Consider the following 22,760-nt stretch of genomic DNA (forward strand, 5'->3'; position numbering starts at 1 on the left):
AGACAACCTTGGATAGACTATAGTCTGTTTTAGATATGTATTGTAGTTAAAAAAAAATAGTCTTCATCTTGTTTAGAAATATATATTATAGTGTTTACAGATGAAACTATGTCTTGTCTTGGATCTAGTGAGGAAGCTATGCAGGTGATGAAACAAAACTGCCCACATGTTGAGAATTATCGAAGCTGGGTGATGGGTGTACAAGGTTCCTTATACTATCATGTCTCCCTTTGTACACATTTGAAAGTTTCCATAATAAAACAGTTTTCAAATGTAAATAAATACAAGTTATGAGAGTTCCTTGGGATTCCTGACTGTGTATGTCAGTAAAAGGCTCCTGTTCCCAAGATGGGCTCAGAACATTTGGTCTCCAGGCACAGACCTGGGTTTGCTCAGGTCAGTTCAGGACCCCATCATTAACATAACATAAGACACCTTTGTCACATATAGGACGTTTCAAGGGTTGTAGGAGCTCTGTGCCAGGAACAGGTTGAACATCAAGAATCTATTTCTTTTTATAAATCACAGTATTACAGATTCCAGCCACATACAATAACACAAAAATCATTTCCAAGTGTGTTAAAAACTTAAATGTCTTAAGTGAAAGTGAAGTCACTCAGTCGTGTGTGACTCTTTGCGACCCCATGGACTGGAGCCTGCCAGGCTCCTCTGTCCATGGAATTTTCCAGGCAAGAGTACTGGAGTAGGTTGCCATTTCCTTCTCCAGGGGATTGTCCCGACCCAGGGATCGAACCCAAGTCTCCTGCATTGCAGGCAGACAGACACTTTACCATCTGAGCCACCTGGGAAGCCTAAATGTCTAAAGAAAAATATAAAACATGAAAGGAGAATATCTTTATAACCTTGAGGTAGAAAAGAATTTCCTAAACACAAAAAATAAACCAGGGTTTCCCTGATGGTCCAGTAGATAAGAACCCACCTACCAATGCAGGTGACACAAGTTCGATCCCTGGTCCAGGAAGATTCCACATGCTGTGGGGCAACTAAGCCCATGGGCCCTGTGCTCTGGAGCCTGAGCGCCATAACTGCTAAGCCCATGTCATGTAGCTACTGAAGCTTGTGCGCCCTAGAGCCTGTGCTCTGCAACAGGAGAAGCCACCGCAGTGAGGAGCACGTGCACCGCAACTGGAGAGAAGCCCTCACGTGGCAACGAAGACCCAGAGCCCCCGGAGACAGATAAGCAATAGTGTTTCCATGTACTAGGGATAAAAACATTCTGAAAAAATATAAACTATACATGATAACGTTGGCAAATTTGTCTATATTAAAATTGAGAACTCCTTGTGAATTCCCTGGAAGTCCAGTGGTGAGGACTCTGAGCTTTCACTGCAGAGGGCCTAGGTTGGATCCCTGATTGGGGAACTAAGATCCCACAAGCCATATGGCATGGCTAAAAAATAAGTAAATAAATAAATTAAGTTAAGAACTTCTGTTCATCAAAAATACCTTAAAGAGACGAGACATTACAAACAGGGAAATGATAGTTGTAGCACAGATGAGTGACAAAGATTTAGAATCCAGAATAGAGGGAGGAAAGTATATGTATATAAAAGTACACTCACATAGAAATATATTTTTTACATTAATGATTATATTAAAGATAAAACAACAGACACTTTACATTAAAGGAAATACAAATAATCCATAAACATAGATATTCAACTCATGAGTAAGCAGAGAATTTTAAATTAAAATTTAAGATCTTAAAATTCTTAAAATTTAAGAATTTTAAATTTAAAATTTTTTAATTAAAATTTTAAATAAAAATTAAGATCCCATCTCATACCCATCAGCCTGTCAAAAATGAAAATGTCCGACAATGCCCATCCCAAGAGTTGGGAGGATGTAGAGTGGTGAGAACATTCATACACACTGTCTGAAGTCTGAATTGGTAGGATAGTTTAGGGAAGAGTGTGGTATACCCAGGACCTAGGGATGTCACCCCTAGCTGTCTATACCTAGGAGCATGAATTCACACCACAGGTAATGATTTCATCCAAAGGGGGTGAAAATCTTAGCTATTAAAATAGTTTGTGATCCTCCAAAGAGCCACAGAAGTTTAAAATATACAGTATATTTGTGGTATTAAGTTTTCATTGGGGTGAATAGGAAAACAATGTATAAGAGGCTTTTTGGATGGGGACAGTCCCTTGAAAAAGAGTTGGGAAACACTGGGAGAAAGTCTGGGATGTGTGCCCTGGAGGCATGTGGGTCTGCATCACCATCCTTTGTACCAGCGACAGACTGGGAAACACTGGCTGTTCTGCAGCAGTGCAGCCTGCCTGCAAAACTGAAGATACTCACAAAATCAAGACTGTGCATCAGGGAGACTGAATCAATCCCAGCTACATGAGCTGTTGGGTAAAAAAGCCAATCAGAGAAGAAAAGCTACTGGATGGTTCCTTTTATATGAGGTCAAACCATGCAAAACTCAACAGAAATACATGCTAAAGCAAAGACAGCCTGGGTATAATTTATAAAAAGCTTGAAATACTAGATAACTCTAAAGGAGAGAGTAGGGAGTGGGATTGAAGTGGGATATGCAGGAGTTTGAATTCTAAGAGTCTGTATTTTCTTAAACAGGATGATAAATATCAGGATGATAAAAATGTGTTTATTTTATTAACTTTCAAACAATATTTGCATCTATATACTTTATATTTCTTTGGAGATACATATATTTAATAATCAGTCATTAGCATTTTTAAGGGCTTTATACCATGTGTAAAGTATGGTAAGGTATACCATCTATATCTGATACATTGGTAAGTGATTTTGAATCTAATTCAACTGGAGGGGTCTTGGGTGTCTTGCCACTGGACATAATTGTGTGTCCTTGTTTATGGAACTGGTGGGGACTGAATGGTAGGTGATGTATAGTGATGGTGTGAAGTCAACCAGAGCACTCTTTCAACCAGATTATGTTTTTGCAGCAAGAATGGTTTGAGAATCTGGTTCCCTGATCCCCTCTCTCCTCTCAAAGAAGGACTGTTTATCCCTGAAAGACCTGTCTCCTTTTCCATGTGTCCCCTCCCTCAGTCCTCTTTGGCAGCTTCTCTCTCTCCTTCCAGCCCTCCCCGATGGAGCTCTGGACACGGCCCTCCGTGGAGATGAGGCGGGCAGTGAGGAGGACCTGTATGAGGATGTGCACAGCTCCAGCCACCACTACAGCCACACTGGAGGGGGCGGCGAGCAGCTGGCCATCAACGAGGTACAGTCGGGGCTGCGTGGGTGGACAGGGCTGGGACGCATGGCCCGGCCAGGGGAGCAACTTCAGCACATTCATGCAGGCCCGGACAGCCACAGACTGCGTTCCAAGCAGATGACAGTGGCACGGTGTGCACTTGGCACGGTTTCAGCCTGTGGCTCTCACTTTGGAATGTGGTGTCCACAAGCAGAGATTGTCAAATCCAAGGTCCCTCCTCTCTGCCTTCATGGGGCCTTCAGGGAATCCAGAATAGTAGGTGTTGTCCCCAGCACCTATGATATAACCCCTGTAATATCATCCTCAATGGAAGATCTGCTTGGGAGGAAGGAGGACAGGGGTTAGCCCCTTAAATGATTTAAAATAGCCATGAAGTAATGATTTCTTCAAAATCCATTATTCATAAGGATTAAGCATCCAAATAAGTTGATTTTTCCAATATTTGAAGCCTTTCTTTAAGTGCTTCTAATAAGCTGTTTTGAGTAGAAGGGGCTCCAAAATGATGTCGTCTTTAAGCATAATTCACAGAAAATATCTTGCTTTTCCTTGATGACTCAGCTGCCCTTCCCAGTCTTGGGGCCCAACCCTGGTGGGAGGCCGTGTAAGGCGGGGGAGAGCCTCCCACCCCTGGATCAGAACTCCTCCCTGCAGTGGCTAGACACACAGATCTGAGCAGGTAGCCCTGTGAGCACTGGTTTACTGAACTGTAAAATAGGATGACCATGTGGTTGCAGGAGGACAGACTGAAATAACAAACGTGAGTAACGTGGCATGCGGTAGGTTCTTGGTCTCCAATGATGAGGATGATAATGAGGAAGAAACAGTAACGTAAAGCTTTCCAGGACTCGGAAAAGGTGTGGGGTTATCTGATTGGCCATCAGTGCAGCCTTGTTACAGCTTTCGTGTCTGCTTTTTATAGCCTTCTACCTGATGGTGGAATCTGGCCGGTCACGTTGTGCTGCTAGTTGGGGATGTGCCTTTTCGACCCTTGACAAATTGTCCACTCTCAGATGCTTTGGATGAGGAAAGCTAAGAGCCAGGAGTGCTCTAGAAGAACAAATAATCTCTGATGTGGGGCAGGAGGGGCCACATTTTGATGGAAATGAAGGCAATTAGGACTATGAATTGTATAGGACCTATTTTGACTGCTTAGAGAATTTGTTTCCTGTTTGGGTCAAAGGTCCTGCCTGGTGTTTGAGGTTACTGAGTGGACAGGGTGGTGATGTTGTATTTATGTTTAGAACCCTCAGTGCTTCCAAGGTTCTGGCCTTCCCCGGACCCTGTGAGAGCCCCCGGGATGGAGGGGGAAGGCAAAGCGCACCGCAGAGGAGGGCCAGGGCCGGCTGCAGAGCCCCTCCGGTGACGCAGTGAGCTGACTCGGGGCAGAGACTGGGCTGCTCTCCCCATGAGACCCACCGGCACTTCCAGACCCCAATGTACAATGTCCTGAAGCAGGCAGCACAGCGCAGAGCAGGGCATGGGTCTGACCCCCTTCCTGACACTGGCTAGTGGAGGAGCTGCTGCAGGTTATTCCGTCTCAGCCTGTTTCCCCGATGTGGGGTAGATGTTGCACCTGTGCCCAGTGGCATGTCAGAATCACTGTGCCCAGGTGTACTGGATACTCAGGAAAGGCAGTATTTGTTATGATTTGTTGGCAGCATTCACGAGATTCACCTTATCGGGAACTCCAAAGAGACGTAAGAGTTGAGTCTCCAGTGACAGGCTGGTTCACCCAGACTTGTGAGGGCAGCGCGTCCTCCTCTGTGTCCCCGGCCCCTCTCATGCTCATGGCTCTCACATGTGTGGCAAGAAGGCTTGCTGGGGCTCAGTGTGGGTTTCAGGCTTGGAAATAACAGAAGCCACAGGTGTCAGAGAAAAGTCCATACTAAATAACATCACTTGTATTTTCTAAGAACATATGAGTGTCATGCTCTAAATTGGGACACTTTCTTATTCCTGGTAACCTAAGAAGGAGCGATCACTCCTCAGTCTCCTAAGCAGGAGGAAATGGAAACCACCTGGGCTGAAGAGCAGGCACATCACAGGGGCACATTGAAGCCCTTTTGTGTTCTGAGTGTGTTAGGAGCGCGTGTGTGTGACCATGTGAGGGTCTGGATGTGGAGTGTACGCCTGTGTGTGGTATGCATGAGACACTCATTTACTGTGTGTATGTCAGGCAGTGTCCCAGCCTTGGGACAGAGCTGTGCACAGGATCTAGTCCTGCTTTCAGGGAGCTGACGGCAGGGGTGGGGGCAGACAGTGCCCGTCTGTATAGGGTCCCTGGCTTTTACTGCATGTGCCCTAATGGAAAGAGAAGGGGGCACAGCGGTGTCTTTTCCCTGTATTTCCTGCACCTAACTTGTGCCTCACAGCTCGTGATGGTCCAGTTCCTGCAGGATGAGTTAGTGTCAGGGCCCAGAAGTGTCCCCTCTCATCATTGTCCCCTCCAGATGCCTGTGACCAGGCCCAGGCCTGGGCCTGCTTGTCTGCCCAATTTCTACCCTCCTTCCAATTCTCTCCCTGCCTCTATGGCTTCTGCCATGCCCTGCTGAGCCAGCGACATCCCTGAGGTCAGGCTTGAGGACATTCTTACCCCAGGGATTTTTTTTTTTTTTCCTCAAGAGTTGAAGGCTGAAAGTAGGCAATGTCTTTGGAAGACATGGTTCCGTTTTCATTTTAACCCCCACACCAAGTTGTGAGATAGAACCAGAGGATGGTAGGCACAGCTCCCAGCCAGGAGGCCTGGGATCTCCTGGTGGCCACTCACTTCCTTGCAGACAACAGTGTCTCCCTTCTGGGCCAGGCCAAGCTGCACTGCAGGACGGCACGCGTGGGGAGTCGGGCTTGCCTCCAGCTCTGCCCACTGCCTGCATGGAGCTAAGGGCCTTCGTGTGTCTGGCTCCCCTCTAAGCACTTGTGTATCAAGCTGCTCTGATGGCCCTGCTCCAGGAGGGCAAGGTAGACTGGGGGCAGCTCGTGGATCATCCTGCCAAGAGAAGATGACACCCAGACTAGAGGGCAGACAGACATAAAGCTTGTACTCCAACCTGGGGCTTAAAACGTTTTTAAGGAGTTTTGCCAATAAGTAAGCCAGCACAGCTTCCCTGAGATGACTCAGACAGTAAAGAATCTGCCTGCAATGTGGGAGACCCAGGTTTGATCCCTGGATTGGGAAGATCTCCTGGAGAAGGAACTCGCAACCCACTCCAGTATTCTTGCCTGGAAAATCCCATGGACAGAGGAGCCTGATGGGCTCCGTCCCTGAGGTTGAAAAGAGTCAGGCATAACTGAGTGACTGACTCACACACACAAGCAGCACAGCAGGTAGGAAGCAGGACTGGCCTGGCCCACAGGGCCACAGAGTCACCAAGGGTAGAAGGTAGTGTGGCCTTCCTGTTGCTCCTAGCACTTATTGGTGGAACATTTAGAGAACACCACAGGACGCAAGGCCGACTTGTGACCACCCCTCCAAGGAGGGGGTCTGCCCCCCTCTCTCCAGGAGTTTCTGTCTTTCCCAGTGCCTGGGACTCTGGATATCTGTCCCCAGACCTTACATGGTTCTTGCACCCACTCCCCAGCCCCAGGGAGGAGCCCAGTGCTGGTCAGTGTCCATGGCTAGCAGCCCAGGGCAGCCTTCCTCTTCCTTCAACTCCCAAAGCCTTGCCCCCATCTCCACAGCAGTCCTGCCCGCTTACAGACCTGCACACCAATCCACGCCACCACCCTGGTGGGCCAGGCCCTGCTGCCTCCTCCACCTACCTTCCTCTCCCTGGCTTGGATCCTTCGAGCCTGAACCCCTCGGGGGCCTAGGCCTTTGCCTTCAAGCTTTTTTTGGCTTTGCTTTTGGTCATGAAATACTGAAAGCCTATTGCTATTGTCTTTCCTTCCATGTACCCAGACACCAGAATCTGAAGCCTGGGTGCCCAAGGTTGGACAGAGGCCACCTCTCAGCTCTCTGTCCTGGCCCAAGTTCAGAGGTTCCTCTCCCACTGAAACTCTGTTGGGCTGCTCAGCTGTAGAGAGGAGAGAAACCTCATCCCAGAACTGGGCCATGACTGAAGTCCTAAAGCACGCCCCCTGATGCCAGGTATAGGTCTTGTAGACCCACAGCAGTCAGCACTGCCCTGACCAGTGGCCTGAAGACACACAGCCATCTGTGCCCTCTTTCCTGGGTGTCTGATGGCACTAGGGGTAAAATGACCCAGGTCAGAGGTCTGAGCCATACCCCACCAGAGGCGGATTTGGGGCGCAGGGAGCCCCTACAATCCTTTTAAGAGGTTGAGAGAGAAAATCTTGAACCAGTTTTTTGAAGAACTGGGCAGGAGCAGAAGACTGTTTTCCCCTACTAGACAGATAGGTAGAGCCAGGCTAAACCTTCAGATCTGCAGGGAGCAGACAGGCCATCTGGACATATCCCGACCCTTCTCTGCCACACCTACAGGTATTTCACCTGCACTATTCAGCAGGATGGTAATGTCTTCAGGTAACCTCATCTCTCACATGCATATAGAGCTGGCACACACACGGAACCTGAACATACAGTCACCCACAAGGGAACACCCCGCCTCTGCACATAATCCCACCATGGGTTCCTCCTACTCCAGGAGCCACAGAGCTGAGCATGGAGCCTGGAAACCTCTGCCCACATCTGAGATGCTCTTCAGTTTCCTTGGCCCCCTCAGCTGCAGCCTTCTGACCCATTGGAGGGGCACAGTGACTGTGACAGAGCTCCTCACGTGGAAGGAACAAGAGGCTTGCATGTGAGCTCTGAGCCCTACAAGGTTAAGACTGCAGGCTCTGACTGGGAGGCAATAGAAATCCCTAGGTACTGGACATAGGGCTTTTTTTTTTTTAAGCTGCTGAATAAAATTGTTCCCTCAAAAGTCAACTCAAAATGGATTAAAGACTTAAATGTAAGACCTGAGACCATTAACCTCCTAGAAGAAAACAAAGGGAAATCTTGGCATTGGTCTGGGCGATGATTTTTGGGTATGACACATTTGAAAAACACAGGCAGCAAAAGCAAAAATAGGTGTGATTGGATTGCATCAAACTAGAAAGCTTTTGCACAATAAAAGGAAACCCTCAACAGACTGAAAAGGCAGCCTATGGAGTAGGAGAATATATTTGTAAACCATGTAGCTGATAAAGGGTTAATAGGCAAAATCTCTTAAGGGACTCACAACTTAATAACAAAACAAACAAAAACAAATAACCCAATTTAAAAATGGGCAAAGGGACCTGAATAGACATTTCTTGAAAGAAAATACTCAATGTCACTCAACATTGGAAAGGCAAATCAAAACCATAATGAAGCATCACCTCACAATTAGAATGGCTGTTATTAAAGACAAAAGATAGTATTAGTGAGGGTGGAGAATAGAAAACCCTTACACACTAATGATGGGAATGTAAACTGGTACAGCTACTTTGGAAAACAGTATGGAGATTCCTCAAAAAATTTAAAACAGAACTATTATATGATCCAACAATCCCATTTCTGGATGTATATCCAAAGGAAATGAAATCAGGATCTCTCAAGAGATATTTACACTCCCATGTTCATTGCAGCATTATTCACAATAGTCAAGACATGGAAATCTAATACCTAAGTATTAGGTATTATACTTAATATCCAGATGAATGGATGAAGGAAAATGTGGTATATATATTATTCAACCTTAAAAAAGAAGGAAATCCTGCCCTTTGCAACAATGTGAATGACCCCTATGCTAAGTGACACGGAAAGACAAATACTGCATAATTTCACTTATATCTGTAATCTAAAAGTCAAACTCATACAATCAGAGTAGAATGGTTGCTAAGGGCTGAGGGGCGGGGGAAGAAATGGGAAAACGTTGGTCAATGAGTACAAAGTTTTAATTATACAAGATGAATAAGTTCTGGGGATCTAATGTACAGCATGATGAGTATAATTAACAATATTGTACTTAAAATTTGCTAAGTAATTAGCTCTTAAGTGTTCTCACCACACAGACAAAATGGTACCTCTTTGAGGTGATGGAAATGGTAGTTAATTTGGTTGTGGGGGTAATATTATAGTGTATGTCTAATATCCAGTCGTGCGCCTTAAATATGCACAATCTTTATCAGTTATACCTCAATGAAACTGGGGAGGAGGGTCGGCAGCTGAAGAAGCCAGATCCTTTCTCATAGGAACAAAATGCTGAGCTGATAGGCAAGGTCGGTAAGCTGAGTCAGGGCCTTCCTGGGGCACCTCTGCATGGAACGCTGTCTATCCAGAATTCAAATTCCTGGGCGAGCTTCTGACAGCAAATTGACTTTTCAGAGCCGCACTCACTAGTCTGTGAAGTCAGGGTCAAGGAGAGTCCTTGGTGTTAGGACTCAGAACCCTTGGCCTCCGGCGCCCCGAGCGCAACCCTGGTCTTCTGTGCGTCCGGCCCCTAAGGAACCCGGACCACTGAGACCACCAGCGAGGAGGCGCTCCGGGCGGAGCTGGGAGCACGCCGGATCGCCCGGCCCCACCCCCTGCCCCGCCCACGTCTGTGGCCCGGTAGTTGGGCTGGGACCGGGGGGGAACTCGGCGCGCGCGGCTAGAGACAAGCCGGGGCCTGGAGAGTGCGGCGGCTCCGCCCCACTCCGGGCGCCCCGGCAGCCCCACAGCCGCCCTATCGCGGCGGGATCTCGGGGCGCGCGGGGCCAAGAGGCCGGGCGCCATGGCTAGGGCCCCGCAGTCCCGGCGCCGCCCCGCGCCGCCCGGGAGCGTCCTGCGCGCCCTCCTGCGCTGCAATCTGCCCCCCGGCGCCCAACGCGTGGTGGTCTTCGCCGTGCTGGCATTGCTTGTGCTCATCAACGTCGTGCTGATATTTCTGCTGGCCTTCCGCTGACCGCCGGGGTGAGTGGCGCCGGTGCGCATCTTTCCTGCCACCCCCAGCCCGCAGTCGCCAACAGCCCGAGGTGCGGCCGGGGTAGCCCCGCACTGCCGGCCGCCGAGGAGAGGCCTCCGCCGCAAGCCCCGGGTGGTAGGGCCCGTCTGTGTGTGTATCCCCTGGGGTGCGGCCAGGTGGGTGACTCAGGGACTAGGTAACACATGTGCCACTCCTGTCGCGCGCGTGTGTGTGTAAAATGGCGCGTCTGTGTGTGTAACTGAGGATGCAGATGCAGCTGTGGCCGCAGCTATCTGGTTGTCAGGGAACCTTGCACACGTGACCGCTGTGTGAGCAGATCTGGACATGCTTTTCTGTATGTGTTGAGATGTCTGAGGATGAGTGGTTTCCTCTGTTCATGTTATCTGCAGTTGCTTTTACCATTTTAGGTCTTAAGTGGTCTCAGTCAGCATGCCCTCCACCAAAGGCACGGCCACCCACCACCCTGCCTCTTGCCGGTGGGCATTCTGAACATACCTACGCCCAGGATGCTTGCGCAGGGGGCCGTGGGAGCCAAGCCCTGTTCCCAAGACTGTCGGAGTGGAATCCTCCAACAACCCGCATGTGTGAGACAGAGAGGAGGTGGGGCAGGGTGGGGAGGGTGATGGGTGATTATCAGGGGGCACTTTGAGGCACAGCCTGGCTTTCCCAGGCCTGTCAAAATCTCAGAAGCACGAAAAGGTATCCTGCCCCCTGTCCCTGGCTTGTCCTAGTCTTGAAGTTGACTCCCCCTTCACTGGTGCAGTCCCCCACCTGCCCCCACATAAAAACCGCACACCTCAGAGGCAGCTTGTGCTCTCCATTACCAGGCCAAGGGTGAGCCCAGAACCCTCGCCACTGGGCCTGCCTAGGTTGAATTTTGGCTTCAGTGCAGCTGCACTTCAGAGTGCCAGGAAGGGCCCCTGTCCAGAAGCACACCAGTGTTGGCTCTGGTGGCCGCTGGGCTGTCCTGGAGGTAGACTGCATCTCTGACCCCTTGGAGCTACATTCTGTGTTGGTGATATCACACAAATGGTTAATGTCATAGCTGTAACTCATCTAAGCACCTCCCATTTGTAGATATACAGGGGAGCTTGGTGATCCAGCTCCCTGTAACTCTGAGCTGATGGGGAGGGACCAAGGCACAGGGAAACTGTGGAAGTTGCTCATGGCTCCCCTGTTCCCAGCGAGGTGCTGGGACTCGAAACTGACCACCATGGGCCTCTAGGTGACTGATCAGGATGAGTATGGGGTTGTCCATAAAGGTGTCAGGAATCTTGGTCTCTCCAGGAAGCTGTGCCTCTTTGCCCCACAGCTGGAGCCCTTCCAGCTGAGCAGAAAACCACCTGTGGAGGATCCGCACCTCTCTGCAAAGACTGGCAAGAGCAGGAAGCACTGGCCATTCAGGAGGGGCTGTTGCTTGGGGCTCATTTGAGGGAATATGAGACGAAGGGAGACGCCTGACCTGGCTCCTCTGGGGGAATAACCTGGTGTGTCTGCAGTACTCCTTTCCTGTGTGGGGACCACTGTGTGCAGCGTGCGACCTGCGGATGGACAGCATCCGCCTGCCATCTAGCAGATTGTTCTCAGATCAGAGTGTAGCATCCCATTAGCCAGCCTGTGAAAGTGCACTGGCAGATTTGCGCTGGGGGACTTGCAGGAACAGGGAGTCTCAGAACACTCACTTCTCCAGGATCAAATCTACAAAGCTTAATAAACAAGAAGCTTTGTTCCCTGCCAGATCCTAACTTCAGGTTACCTAAGCAGCTCCAGGAGTGAATCCTCCCCAGTCTCTGTAACTCATCACTCAAAACATACAAATCTTCCCAAATAGTCTCCATCCTGATGGGCACACTCACCCTTGGTCACTGTCCCTGCACAGGGATGTTCACCTGAAGCTATGTCCACACTGGCTCACCCATACCACCTTTGAGCCACTCTGCTTCCTCCTGGTCTGGGGCCAGACCCACCAAGACCTGGATGGCAGCCTGCTTATGCTAACTGCCCAGGCTGATGCCTGCTCCCAGGCTGCAGCTGGCCAGTTCCTCTTGTTTGGCCTCACCAAGTCCACTTGTCTCATCCTGGCCTCACTGCAGCCAGGAGGTTTCTCCCAGCAGGAAAGGACAAATCCATAGTAGGTCTTCTTAGCTGGATGAGTACAGTGGTGTCTTGAGGAGGTCTGTCAGGATTCGCCCAGTGCTCTGAGCCCAGGGTCCCTGGGTGGACCACAGAAATGTGCAGCCCATGAAGAGCTGCTGCCATGAGAGTGGGTGTACATATAAGCTGTAGATTATTCTGAAAAGTGGTTTCACTGGGGTTTGGAACAGGCTTAAACCCCACCCACCAAAACATAAAGCACCTCATGGTAGTCTCTGAACATGCTTTCTCAGGCCCTACCTGGAGGCAAGCCCCAGCTGGAATGGGCGCCAGTACCTAAGCACCCCCTCCCACCTCCTACCCTGTCCCTTTGGGACACTGTGGAGACAGCAAGTGGAACTGAGGTGGAGACCAGCCAGTCTTGCTAATTCCTGTTTTGGTGGGAGGATTACCATGCATACCACCCTAGGAATGCCCAGAGAAGGCCCCCGCTGAGCAGCAGCTCAGAAGAGGAAACAGCACAGAGGGCCTGTCTGGTGATGCCCCAAGGCCTTGACCACTTGGCCAAAGAGCCGGCCCAGGTCTGTGACAATGAGAGCCAACACTTGGCCCTAGTAGAGGGGCACGGCCCTCACCTCCTGGGCAGCCCCAGTCCGCTCCTCCTCCTGCCCAAAGCCCAAAGAGCCGCTTGTCATTCACAGAGCAGATACTGAGCCCCCATGACATGAAAGCAGGACTCAGCCTGATCTCAGGTGGCCTCGGCCTGCAGCGGCTTGAAGCAGGACTTCAGTTCCCTGCCAGAGACTGAGTTGGGTCACAACAGTTAGAGACCCAAATCCTGACCACTAGAGCAGTGGTTGGTGACAAGGCCCTGGCCCTTCAGCTTTGCAGAAAAGATTTCCCACAAAGAGAGTAATGAGAGTAATGAAATAAGTCAAAGGTGTACTAGTAGGAAGAAGCGTACGGTACGTGTGGATAGACTCATGGGCACACTCAGAGGCACACCCTCATGGGAGCTGGAATCACTTTTATGGGGCATTTGCTCGAAGTTTCCTTTGGCCAGTCATTTTGATTTGCCTGGTTCTGAATATGTATTTGGTATATCTCGGGACTCTCCCATGTGCCTGTGCATCTCAGTCAAGATGGATTCCACTGCAGAGGCCTATGGGTAGACTTAGCATCACTCCCCTTTTGACCTCCAAGGAGCTTTCTAGTCAGGAAGGTCTCCTTAACTTCAAGAATGAGAAATGTGTAGTATCTTATCTTTACATGGGCAGGGCTCAGCCTTCTCTCTTTATCCTGCTTATTGATATTTCGGAGTTCCTGTCCACAGGGAATAAACTCTTAATTGCTCACTCTGGGTGGGGGTGGTGGGGGGTCTACCTCCTGCCTCAAGCCCAGTGTGAAACAGAGCTCTGAGCACAAGGACTGCCTGGGAGGGGAGCATCCCTCCTGATGTGATTTCTGATCGTATGGGAAAGAGGAACCACACCAGTCATTTCCACAGAGAGAAATTAATGTTGAGAATTGTTCAGCAGGTATAAAGTAGCTGACTCAGTCACCATGTGCTCAAGAACAGCCCTGAGGTTTCTGTTACAGAGATGGCAGTTTTAAGATGGACCTTCTTTAGAGCTGGGGAATAAAGGGAAACTGCTGGAATCAGTAAGAGTGAGAATCCTGTGGGCTGGAGATCTAGAACTCTGAGGAGAGTTACTGCTCACCTGGTGCCAGGGGTGCCATGAGACTGGTTCTGCAAGCGTTTAAAAAACACTGCGGACCAGATCCAGCTACTGCAATGGCTGGGCACTGCCAGACCCGAGGAAAGAGGCGTTGCTGCTTGTCAGGTGGCTTCACGGGTACTGCGTGTCCACAAGAAGCCACTAGGAAGGAGTGAGGCCCCTCTCTCCAGCTCTGAGGTCCCCTCCAAGGCCACAGTAGGAGCCCCTGATGGGGGCCAGGGGGTACAGCAGAGATGCAGTTGGCAGTGCCCTGGCCCAGCACCAGAGCGCAGCAGAGACACAGCGGGAGCTGGGAGCCAGTAGTTGCATCCCGGCCCAGTGGGGACTGGAGGAATGTGTGCCCTGTGCAGGGGCAGCAGCATGCTTGCACTCAGATTTGATGGCTCACCAGATTCCAGTGATAAGCTCAGTGCCAGTCTAGACATAGTACATGTCTGGGCATATGCCCTAGGCACAGCCCTGTCCCCCTGAGGAGCTCAGGGGAGCCTCCATCAGTCCACTCCTCTGTGAACAAGCCAGGATTCCCTCTTTCCAGAGTTGGTGGACAGAGGGCAGAGGGTAAAGGAGCACCTCTACCCCCTGACATGCCCTCCCTGTCTCTCTCCACAGCTCATCAGCGATGGCAGTGTGGTCTGTGCCGAAGCGCTCTGGGACCATGTCACCATGGATGACCAGGAACTGGGCTTCAAAGCTGGAGATGTCATCGAAGTGATGGACGCCACCAACAGAGAGTGGTGGTGGGGCCGTGTCGCTGACGGCGAGGGCTGGTTTCCAGCGAACTTTGTGCGGGTATGGCACTGGCCCTGGCTTTTCCTAGACCTGAGAAGAGCCAGCAGCGGGCTCTGAAACACAAGCCTGCATCTGCTCTGGGGTCTTAGGTGCTGGATGTGGATGTCTCACCCATGGGTGGGACTGCAAGCTCAGGGCTGGGTGAGCTTCCCAGGAAGCCCAGCCTGGGAATTGAGACACAGCCTTCCTCCTGCGCCACCACCAACTGCACCTAACCCCTGCCCTCTCTCCAGGAGTCCTCAGTGGCCAGAGAAGAATGGGTCAGAAATGATGGGTCCCTCTGGGGGCAGAGGGTCTGCATGTTAGAATACCACTGCCACAGGCAGCTGGGCCTCCCCGATTTCCAGAAGCTGTGCAGACCATCTGCGCAGACCCTCAGCCTGGACTCTGGGAACTGTCACTACACCTAGGGAACTGAGGCAAGAACAAGCTCAGTCTTTAACCCGGGAGATCACAGGGAGCAAACCCAGACCTAAGGCAGCGTTTGGTCTCCAGGGAAGGAATCCTGGTGCAGCGTCCGAAAGGTCAGGCAGAGGGCAGTGGGGAGGGGAGGCCCCAGGCCCTTAGGTTCATTGCTTCTCTTGCCCCAGACTTCCTGGGTTAACAGCCCTCTCTGCCCCCTGAGCCTTTCCTAGTTACAGTCTCAGAGCCAGCAAGGCCACATCACCTGTCCACTTGCTTCACAGCCCCCAGTAGGCCCAGTGTGAGCAGGTGCTGGCAGAACCCCTGTAGTGAGCATCTGCACCGTTCTAGCCTCTGTGCTGGCAGAGCCGAACGTAAGGGAGAAAATGGGGACTGGGTACCCGCCTTCGGACCTGCCCTCCCCTGTCCCTCTGGGCACTACTCAGGTGATGCGGGAGCTTCCTGCCCCTGTGATGCTGTGAGTCCTCTGAGTGTCAGTTCCCTGCCATCAGCGTGTGGGATGCTGGGGGGACTCTGACTGGCTGTGTTGCCTGCAGCTGCGGGTGAACCAGGACGAGCCTGCAGACGATGAGGCGCTGGGGCCTGGGCACCAAGGGACTGGGGATGGCGGGGGCACCGAGGCGCAGGGCAGCAGGGACCAGATGCGGACCAATGTCATCAATGAGATCCTCAGCACGGAGCGAGACTACATCAAGCACCTGCGGGACATCTGCGAGGTGAGGCTGCTGGCAGGTGGGCGGGCTGGTGGGGTGGGGGCCCACAGGGGGAGCCTGACCACCCGCACCCCCAGGGGTACCTCAGGCAGTGCCGCAAGCGGGCAGACATGTTCAGCGAGGAGCAGCTGCGCACCATCTTCGGGAACATCGAGGACATATACAGGTGCCAGAAGGCCTTTGTGAAGGCGCTGGAGCAGAAGTTCAACCGGGAGCGGCCGCACCTGAGCGAGCTGGGTGCCTGCTTCCTGGAGCACGTGAGCACACTGGCCCCAGGCCCCGGGCCGCAAGCCCTCCCCGGGCAGCAGCCCCTGCTCTGCCCCTCTCTGCCGGGGGCTCGCCCTACCCCACCAGCCCTGGCCCCAACTTTCCTCTCCCTTCTACTGTTTCACAAGTGTCACCACTTCTGGGGGTCAGCGTGGGGTGAGGCCCAAGGAAGAGAACGCTCCTTGGAGCAGGAGGGCCTAGGCTTCAGCCCTGAAAGGAACTGCCTGGGGCAGAGGCGGGCTGGGCACCCTAAGGACATTCCTAGCAAATTCTGGGGTTCCTCACACAGTAAGTGCACTGAAATTTGGGTTGAAGTAATTCTTATTTCCACTCTAAACGCTGGTTGACATTTAGCCAAGGTTCATTGGACTGGTCCGGGGTAGATGGACTCATTTTTATCCCTCTCCTGTGGCAGTCACACAAGGTTGAGCAGAAGATGCCTTGGCCAGCCCATCAAGGACAACCTGTGTTCCTTTCTGGCTACTAGCAGTGTGGGGTGGGGAGGCCCTGCCACCTCTTGCCAGTGGCAGGTGGACAGCTGAGGAGGGAGACCTCAGGAGCAGGTGGTGCATCTGGGCACCTGAGCGGCTGTGGATCTGGGTCCATTTATCAACAGGCAGAGTTGTGATGGGAAGTGGGAACTAGGGCAGGTCTAACAAGGCACGCTATCAGCATTACCCAGTGTGACCGTCACAGCGGCCTGTCAGGCAGCCAGCTGCTGCCACCTTCCTTTCCCACCTGAGTTCATGAAGTCCTAGGCTGCTAAATGCCAGCCCTGGTCTCCTTCTGACTCCAGGTAGATGAAAGATACACACAAAAACAGACACAATGAGTCTCCCGTAGGACACATGTGCAACATGGATATGTCTGTGTCACGTGGTGTTGAAAAAAGAAGTTGACAGTGGCTGTCTTCAGATGTGAAGCCAGAGCTTTGTAAGGAAGAAACAAAATACTGGGCTGAGAAGAAAGACAGCCTAGGAGGCACAGCCATTGGCCCGGCACCCATTTCATCTCAATCTCCCTCTCTCTCCTTTTTGACCTTTCGTATTAGTATCATTGATTTCACCCCAGTACCTGGCATACTGTCAGAATATCTGCTGAGAGCCCAGGAGATAAAGCCAACTAGCAACAGGCACTCTGTACCTGAGTTTTCTGGGGTCTTTCATGTCCTTGGGCATGATTCTGCATAGCTTGTGCCCAAAGAGGCAGGTAGACAGAGCCTGAATCCCCTGCACTCTCTCCCACCCCTTTCCCAACACTGCCCATGGCCTGGGGGAGCAGGAGACTGTCTTCTCACCCTGAGCTCTGCCTGCAGCAAGCAGACTTCCAGATCTACTCAGAGTACTGCAACAACCACCCTAATGCCTGCGTGGAGCTCTCACGCCTCGCCAAGCTCAGCAAGTATGTGTACTTCTTCGAGGCCTGCCGGCTGCTACAGAAGATGATTGACATCTCCCTGGATGGCTTCTTGCTGACGCCCGTGCAGAAGATCTGCAAGTACCCTCTGCAACTGGCAGAGCTGCTCAAGTACACACACCCCCAGCACAGGTAGGAGGGTGCTGGGGGAGAGGGGTGGCTCTCCAGGCCTTGGGTCTGCCCCTTTGTTGAGGCCCATAGTGTGCTGGGCAATGCTGCAGGGATTGGGGCAACAGCACAGGCTTAAAATATCTAACAGTCCCTGCCTTCATAAGCTATCCTTGATGTGAAGGAAGAGGGCATGAGTAGGATATAAAGTTCTGCTCTGTGCCTCCTTTATGGAGAAGATGGGAGTGTGCACTTGACAAGTGGAGAAATGGCCCGGGGCAGAGCCTTCGAGGGAAGCAGCTCCACAGGGGGCTCCAGGATGTTCCCAGCCCTTCTGTGCTCTTGATCCAGTAAGCCCTCTGCTGTCTCTGTTTGGCCCCAGGGATTTCAAGGACGTGGAAGCTGCCTTACATGCCATGAAGAATGTGGCCCAGCTCATCAATGAACGGAAACGGAGACTTGAAAACATCGACAAGATTGCTCAGTGGCAAAGCTCTATAGAGGATTGGGAGGTGAGGATCCAATACCTCAGAAAATACCAAAGGGCTTGGCCCTGGCATTAAAACCATGCTTGCCCCTGAGAAATCGTAAGAGTGAGCTGAAGCAGGGCGCCACACTCCTGGGAACCAGCAAACAGTGTCAGGAGGGAGAGCTGGGCTTCTGCTGGGCCAGCCCGGCCCTTCTCCAAGCACCAAGCCTCAGGCGCTGCTCCCAGAGAAGGCTTGCTGGCCTCCTTCCTGGTGAAGGGCTCAGGACACGTATAATACGCCACATGCTCCTCCCAGGGTGCAACCAACCAGCCTCCAGGGACACGCTGGGCCCCCAAGTTTGAGTTAACTACTGGGGTTCTCAACAGAAGTGGTCAGGTTTGCCACAGCATGACCAGAAACAGATTGCCACCAGTCAGAGCCTCTCGGTTCTGTTTTCTGGGCACACACAATCCCCTCATGTAGGCCAGTCTCACCTTTTAGGGCAGCATGGAGGCCTGAACTAATGATGAGGTTCGTGGCCTGTTCTCTCCACTCTCACTCACCAACCAAAACATCAATGAAAAAACAGATTCATGGGCCCCACCCTAGAAATACGCAATTAGAATCCCTGGGAGTGGGGCTGAGTGCTATGGTTTATGTTTTGTTTTCAGTGTTTGGGTTTTGCTTTCCTGATGATGGGTTCTGAGGCCCAGCCCTGGCTAAGGGTCCCCACAAGCTCACTTATCCCAAACAAACACCTGGCTATGATTTGCATTTTCCTGGAGGAACCAGACATGGTACAGCTTCATCTGAAATTATAATGTCTGATGATGGGACTTCAGGTACAATGAGCTGGAAGACGACCTCCTTAACCTCTTTTAAAAGACTGGCCTTGGAAGTAACTTTCAGCCAAGTTTAATTATTCTCTAAGAGGAGCGCTGTCCAATCAAAGTACCATGTGAATCACAACAGGGAATTTTATATGTGCAAGTGGCGTAGTTGGTAAAGAATCTGCTTGCCAGTGCAGGAGACACAAGAGATGTGGGTTCGATCCCTGGGTTGGGAAGATCCCCTGGAGGAGGAAGTGGCAACCCACTCCAGTATTCTCGCCTGGAAAATTCCATGGACAAAGAGGAGCCTGGTGGGCTACAGTCTATGGGGTCGCAAAGAGTCAGACATGACTGAGAGCATGTGTGCACATACAGCCATCTTAAAAGTGAAAAACAAAAACAAAAAAAACAGGTGAAACAAACTTTAACAGTGTTTTAAATCAACATATCTAAAGTATCAATTCAACATGTAATCAACATATAAAATGTCATTGGTGAAATAGCCACGGTCTTTATTTCATACTAAGTCTTCGAAATCAGAGTATCTTTTAGTTTGATGATATCTCGATAGGGATCAGCTACAATGCAAATATGCCACTGGCTGCTGTAGGGCCTCACTTAGCACAGACAACACTTACAGGCCAAACCACCGCTATTTTTTTTCCCTCCAATTTCTGTGGTCTGCTCCAGGCCCTGGCCCAGTAGGGGCCACGGCAGACAAGGCTGACAATGACCACACCAACTCAGCAGGAGGCAGGACACAGAGCCCAGCAGAGCCTTGCTCTAAGCCCCAGGGTGGGGGCACTCAGCTCACGGCTTCCCTTGGGTTCCGCAGGGGGAAGATCTCCTGGTCAGGAGCTCGGAACTCATCCACTCGGGGGAGCTGACCCGTGTCACACAGCCACAAGCCAAGAGCCAGCAGAGAATGTTTTTTCTCTTTGACCACCAGCTCATCTACTGTAAGAAGGTACCAGAGTCACTGCTGGATGGGCCTGTTAAGAGCAGCTGTGGCGGGAGTGAGGCTGAGGGCTGGAAGCAGCTGCCCTGAGAAAACGAGCCGCACACATGCGATTCCTCTCCCTGGGGCCGTGTGTACAGGAGGCCCTTCCCTGGTCAGGCGCTTTGGGCCAAAGTCGGGGGAGGGAGGCATCTAAGAGGGAGCCTACTGCCCCAGGGACCAGAGGGTGACCCTCACAGTCTGACCAGGGCCCAGTGTTGGTAAGAACATCCTCCGTGCTGATAAATCCGTTTGGGCCTCAAGCCAACTCTTCTCTCCCTGCGAAGCTCAGCTTCCCCTCCCCAACTCTGGGATCTTCTGTTCCAGCCGCCTTCAGGCCTCCCTTTGCTGCTGGCCTCTACTCCCTCTTGAAAACGGGCCCATGTGGCCGGGCAGCCCTCCTGAGTGCGGGCTCTGCCCGGCCCTGGCAGACTGCTGCTTTTCTCTGCTGCACAGCACGGGTCCTGCTTGCGATCTGTTTCCATGGCTGCCTCCCCCGCGAGACTATGAGTGTTCAGAGACCCCCACCACGCCGCTGAGTAACTGTTAACTGAAACAGCTCCTAGCCATGGTTTCAGCATGCAGTTGTAGGCTGAGTCAGGCTTGTCATCTCCTGAGAGAGACGACAAGGAGGTGGGTGATAGCCCACCGGCCCTTCCAGTCTCAGGGCAGAAAATGAGGCAGGGCCTTAGATGTGGTCAGGAGAGTGGTTTAGGCCGAGGCGCTGGGCAAGTAGGCGGGCCAGGGGCTCATGCTGTCTCTGGCAGGACCTTCTCCGCCGGGATGTGCTCTACTATAAGGGCCGAGTGGACATGGACAGCCTGCAGGTGGTGGACTTGGAGGATGGGAAGGACAGAGAGCTCCACGTGAGCGTCAGAAACGCCTTCCGGCTGCGTTGTGGCCCCTCAGGCGAGAGCCACCTGCTGTGTGCCAAGAAGCCCGAGCAGAAGCAGCGCTGGCTCAAGGCCTTTGCCAGGGAGCGGGAGCAGGTGCGGCTGGACCAGGAGACAGGTGCGAGACCCCACTTGGCCTTGCTCCACGTGAGGGCCCGCCCGGCGCTTTTTGCATCCTGGGTGCAAGGAAGTCTACATGACCTTGCAACTGTGAGAGGCAGGTCTCACATCAGGAAAATCTCGGGGTTTGGTGAGGCTCTGGGGCATGTCTTGGTTTCGACCCTCGCTGTGGGTCTGCATGCCTGAGGGTTGCTCCCCCGACTCGCTCACATGCACACACTCTAGAGGGCGGGGCCTCTGCTCAGTTGGAGAGGGAGATGGACACTGGCCTCCAGAAGCCACCCCCATCCCACATGAGCACGGCATCCCCCCACTGCATTTCCCTCCTGTCCGTGGTCCCCCGGCCATCACAGTAGGCAGTGACCAGGTCAGTCCTTGATTTGGTCAAGAGCCTCCCCTAGAGTGCCAAGAAAGGACAGTAGCCACCAACGGGTCAGGCTGAGTCATGGGGGAGGGCCAGGGAGGCCCCAGAGAAGCTCCTCAGAGCATCTCCTCTGCCTGGGTGGACAGAGCTGGCTGGTGGGGCAGGTGGGTGAGACTCTGCGGTCTGCTGGGCCCTCAGGCACACACAAATTGTGCTGGTGCCAGAACCAGAGGACCGTGGGCAGGGGAGATGGGAAGGCTTGCATTCTCACCGGGAAGCGGGTGTCTCATTTGTGGCCCCCTCCCAGGCTTCTCCATTACCCAGCTGCAGAGGAAGCAGGCCATGCTGAACGCCAGCAAGCAGCAGGCCATCGGGAAGCCCAAAGGTAAGCGGGTGATGGCCAGCACCCGGGTCTTCGGAGGTGCCCACTGCCCTTCACAGGTGGGTTGTGAGGGCCCCCTGAGGAGGAAGCCTGCACTGCAGGCACCTGGTGGGCGCCCCCACTTTCCAGCCCTCAGACCCCCTGAGCAGCAGCGTCAGTGCCAGTGCTCTTTCCCAGGCAGGACTGCTGCTTGGCAGCCAGCCTAGCCAAGGAGCTGACAGCCCATTCCTACAGACATCACCATGAGAGCAACTCCACACCCCACACCTTCCAGTCCCCCCCTGGTTACACCCCTTGCAGGCCATGGAGGGCAGCGCAGGCCCTTGGATGTGGACAACCCCAGGGGAAGCAAAGGGGGATGTGTGAAGCAGCCTGGGGATGGCCCAGTCCACCCCTACAGGCTCTGCCCTGTACTGCCTAACTCCTGAGGCATCTCTGACCCCGACTCTTCCCCTGCCAGCCCTCGGCCGACCCTACTACCTGGCACGCCAGAAGCATCCGGCCCTCCCCACCAGCCTGCCTCAGCAACAGGTCCTGGTGCTGGCCGAGCCCAAGCGAAAGCCATCCACCTTCTGGCACAGCATCAGCCGGCTGGCACCCTTCCGCAAGTGAGCCCGTGCCCCACCAGTGGCACCATCTGGACCTGCCTTGCCGGTGGGCCTCCAGCTCTTCCTACCCGAGGCTCACCGCATCCGGCCCTCTGTTCTGCAAACTGCAAGTTAGCAGGGCTGAGTGTGGGGTCCACTCAGTGCCTGCATTCTCAGTTTCCTCCCCAGTACTGGGGTGCTGAAGAAGTTGGCTGGAGAGGCAGGCCCCCGGCACGTGAACCTCCCACACCCTCCAGGCCTGTGCATGGCTCCCTGGGAGCCACAGCTCAGAACCACCCAACAGGCCAGCGCGTGTGAGGATGGCCGCTTTGGACCCTCTTCTTTGCACATCTAATCATCCCTCCTGCTCCTGTTTCCTCTGGGCAGGAGACAGCCTCTGCCTTCAGTCACCTGCAGAGCCAGGCTGTGTACCTCTCTGCCCTCCTGCCCTC

At 52.7% G+C, this 22,760-nt stretch overlaps 1 protein-coding gene across 1 annotated transcript in view; it reads left to right on the forward strand.

The window, feature by feature from the left end:
• Window positions 1-22,336, forward strand: part of ARHGEF4 (Rho guanine nucleotide exchange factor 4) — a 343,926-nt gene extending 321,590 nt beyond the window's left edge. The window contains exons 5-14 of the mRNA XM_055571840.1: window positions 3,093-3,232; window positions 14,559-14,738; window positions 15,698-15,877; window positions 15,952-16,131; window positions 17,457-17,689; window positions 18,048-18,177; window positions 19,801-19,932; window positions 20,730-20,973; window positions 21,647-21,724; window positions 22,182-22,336. Coding sequence (XP_055427815.1) covers window positions 3,093-3,232; window positions 14,559-14,738; window positions 15,698-15,877; window positions 15,952-16,131; window positions 17,457-17,689; window positions 18,048-18,177; window positions 19,801-19,932; window positions 20,730-20,973; window positions 21,647-21,724; window positions 22,182-22,333 — 1,649 coding nt within the window. The 3' untranslated portion in view covers window positions 22,334-22,336. The remainder of the gene's footprint in view (window positions 1-3,092; window positions 3,233-14,558; window positions 14,739-15,697; window positions 15,878-15,951; window positions 16,132-17,456; window positions 17,690-18,047; window positions 18,178-19,800; window positions 19,933-20,729; window positions 20,974-21,646; window positions 21,725-22,181) is intronic.
• The last annotated feature ends 424 nt before the right edge of the window (window positions 22,337-22,760 follow it).

Source organism: Bubalus kerabau, chromosome 3, assembly GCF_029407905.1.
Source record: "Bubalus kerabau isolate K-KA32 ecotype Philippines breed swamp buffalo chromosome 3, PCC_UOA_SB_1v2, whole genome shotgun sequence".
Classification (NCBI taxonomy): Eukaryota; Metazoa; Chordata; class Mammalia; order Artiodactyla; family Bovidae; genus Bubalus; species Bubalus kerabau.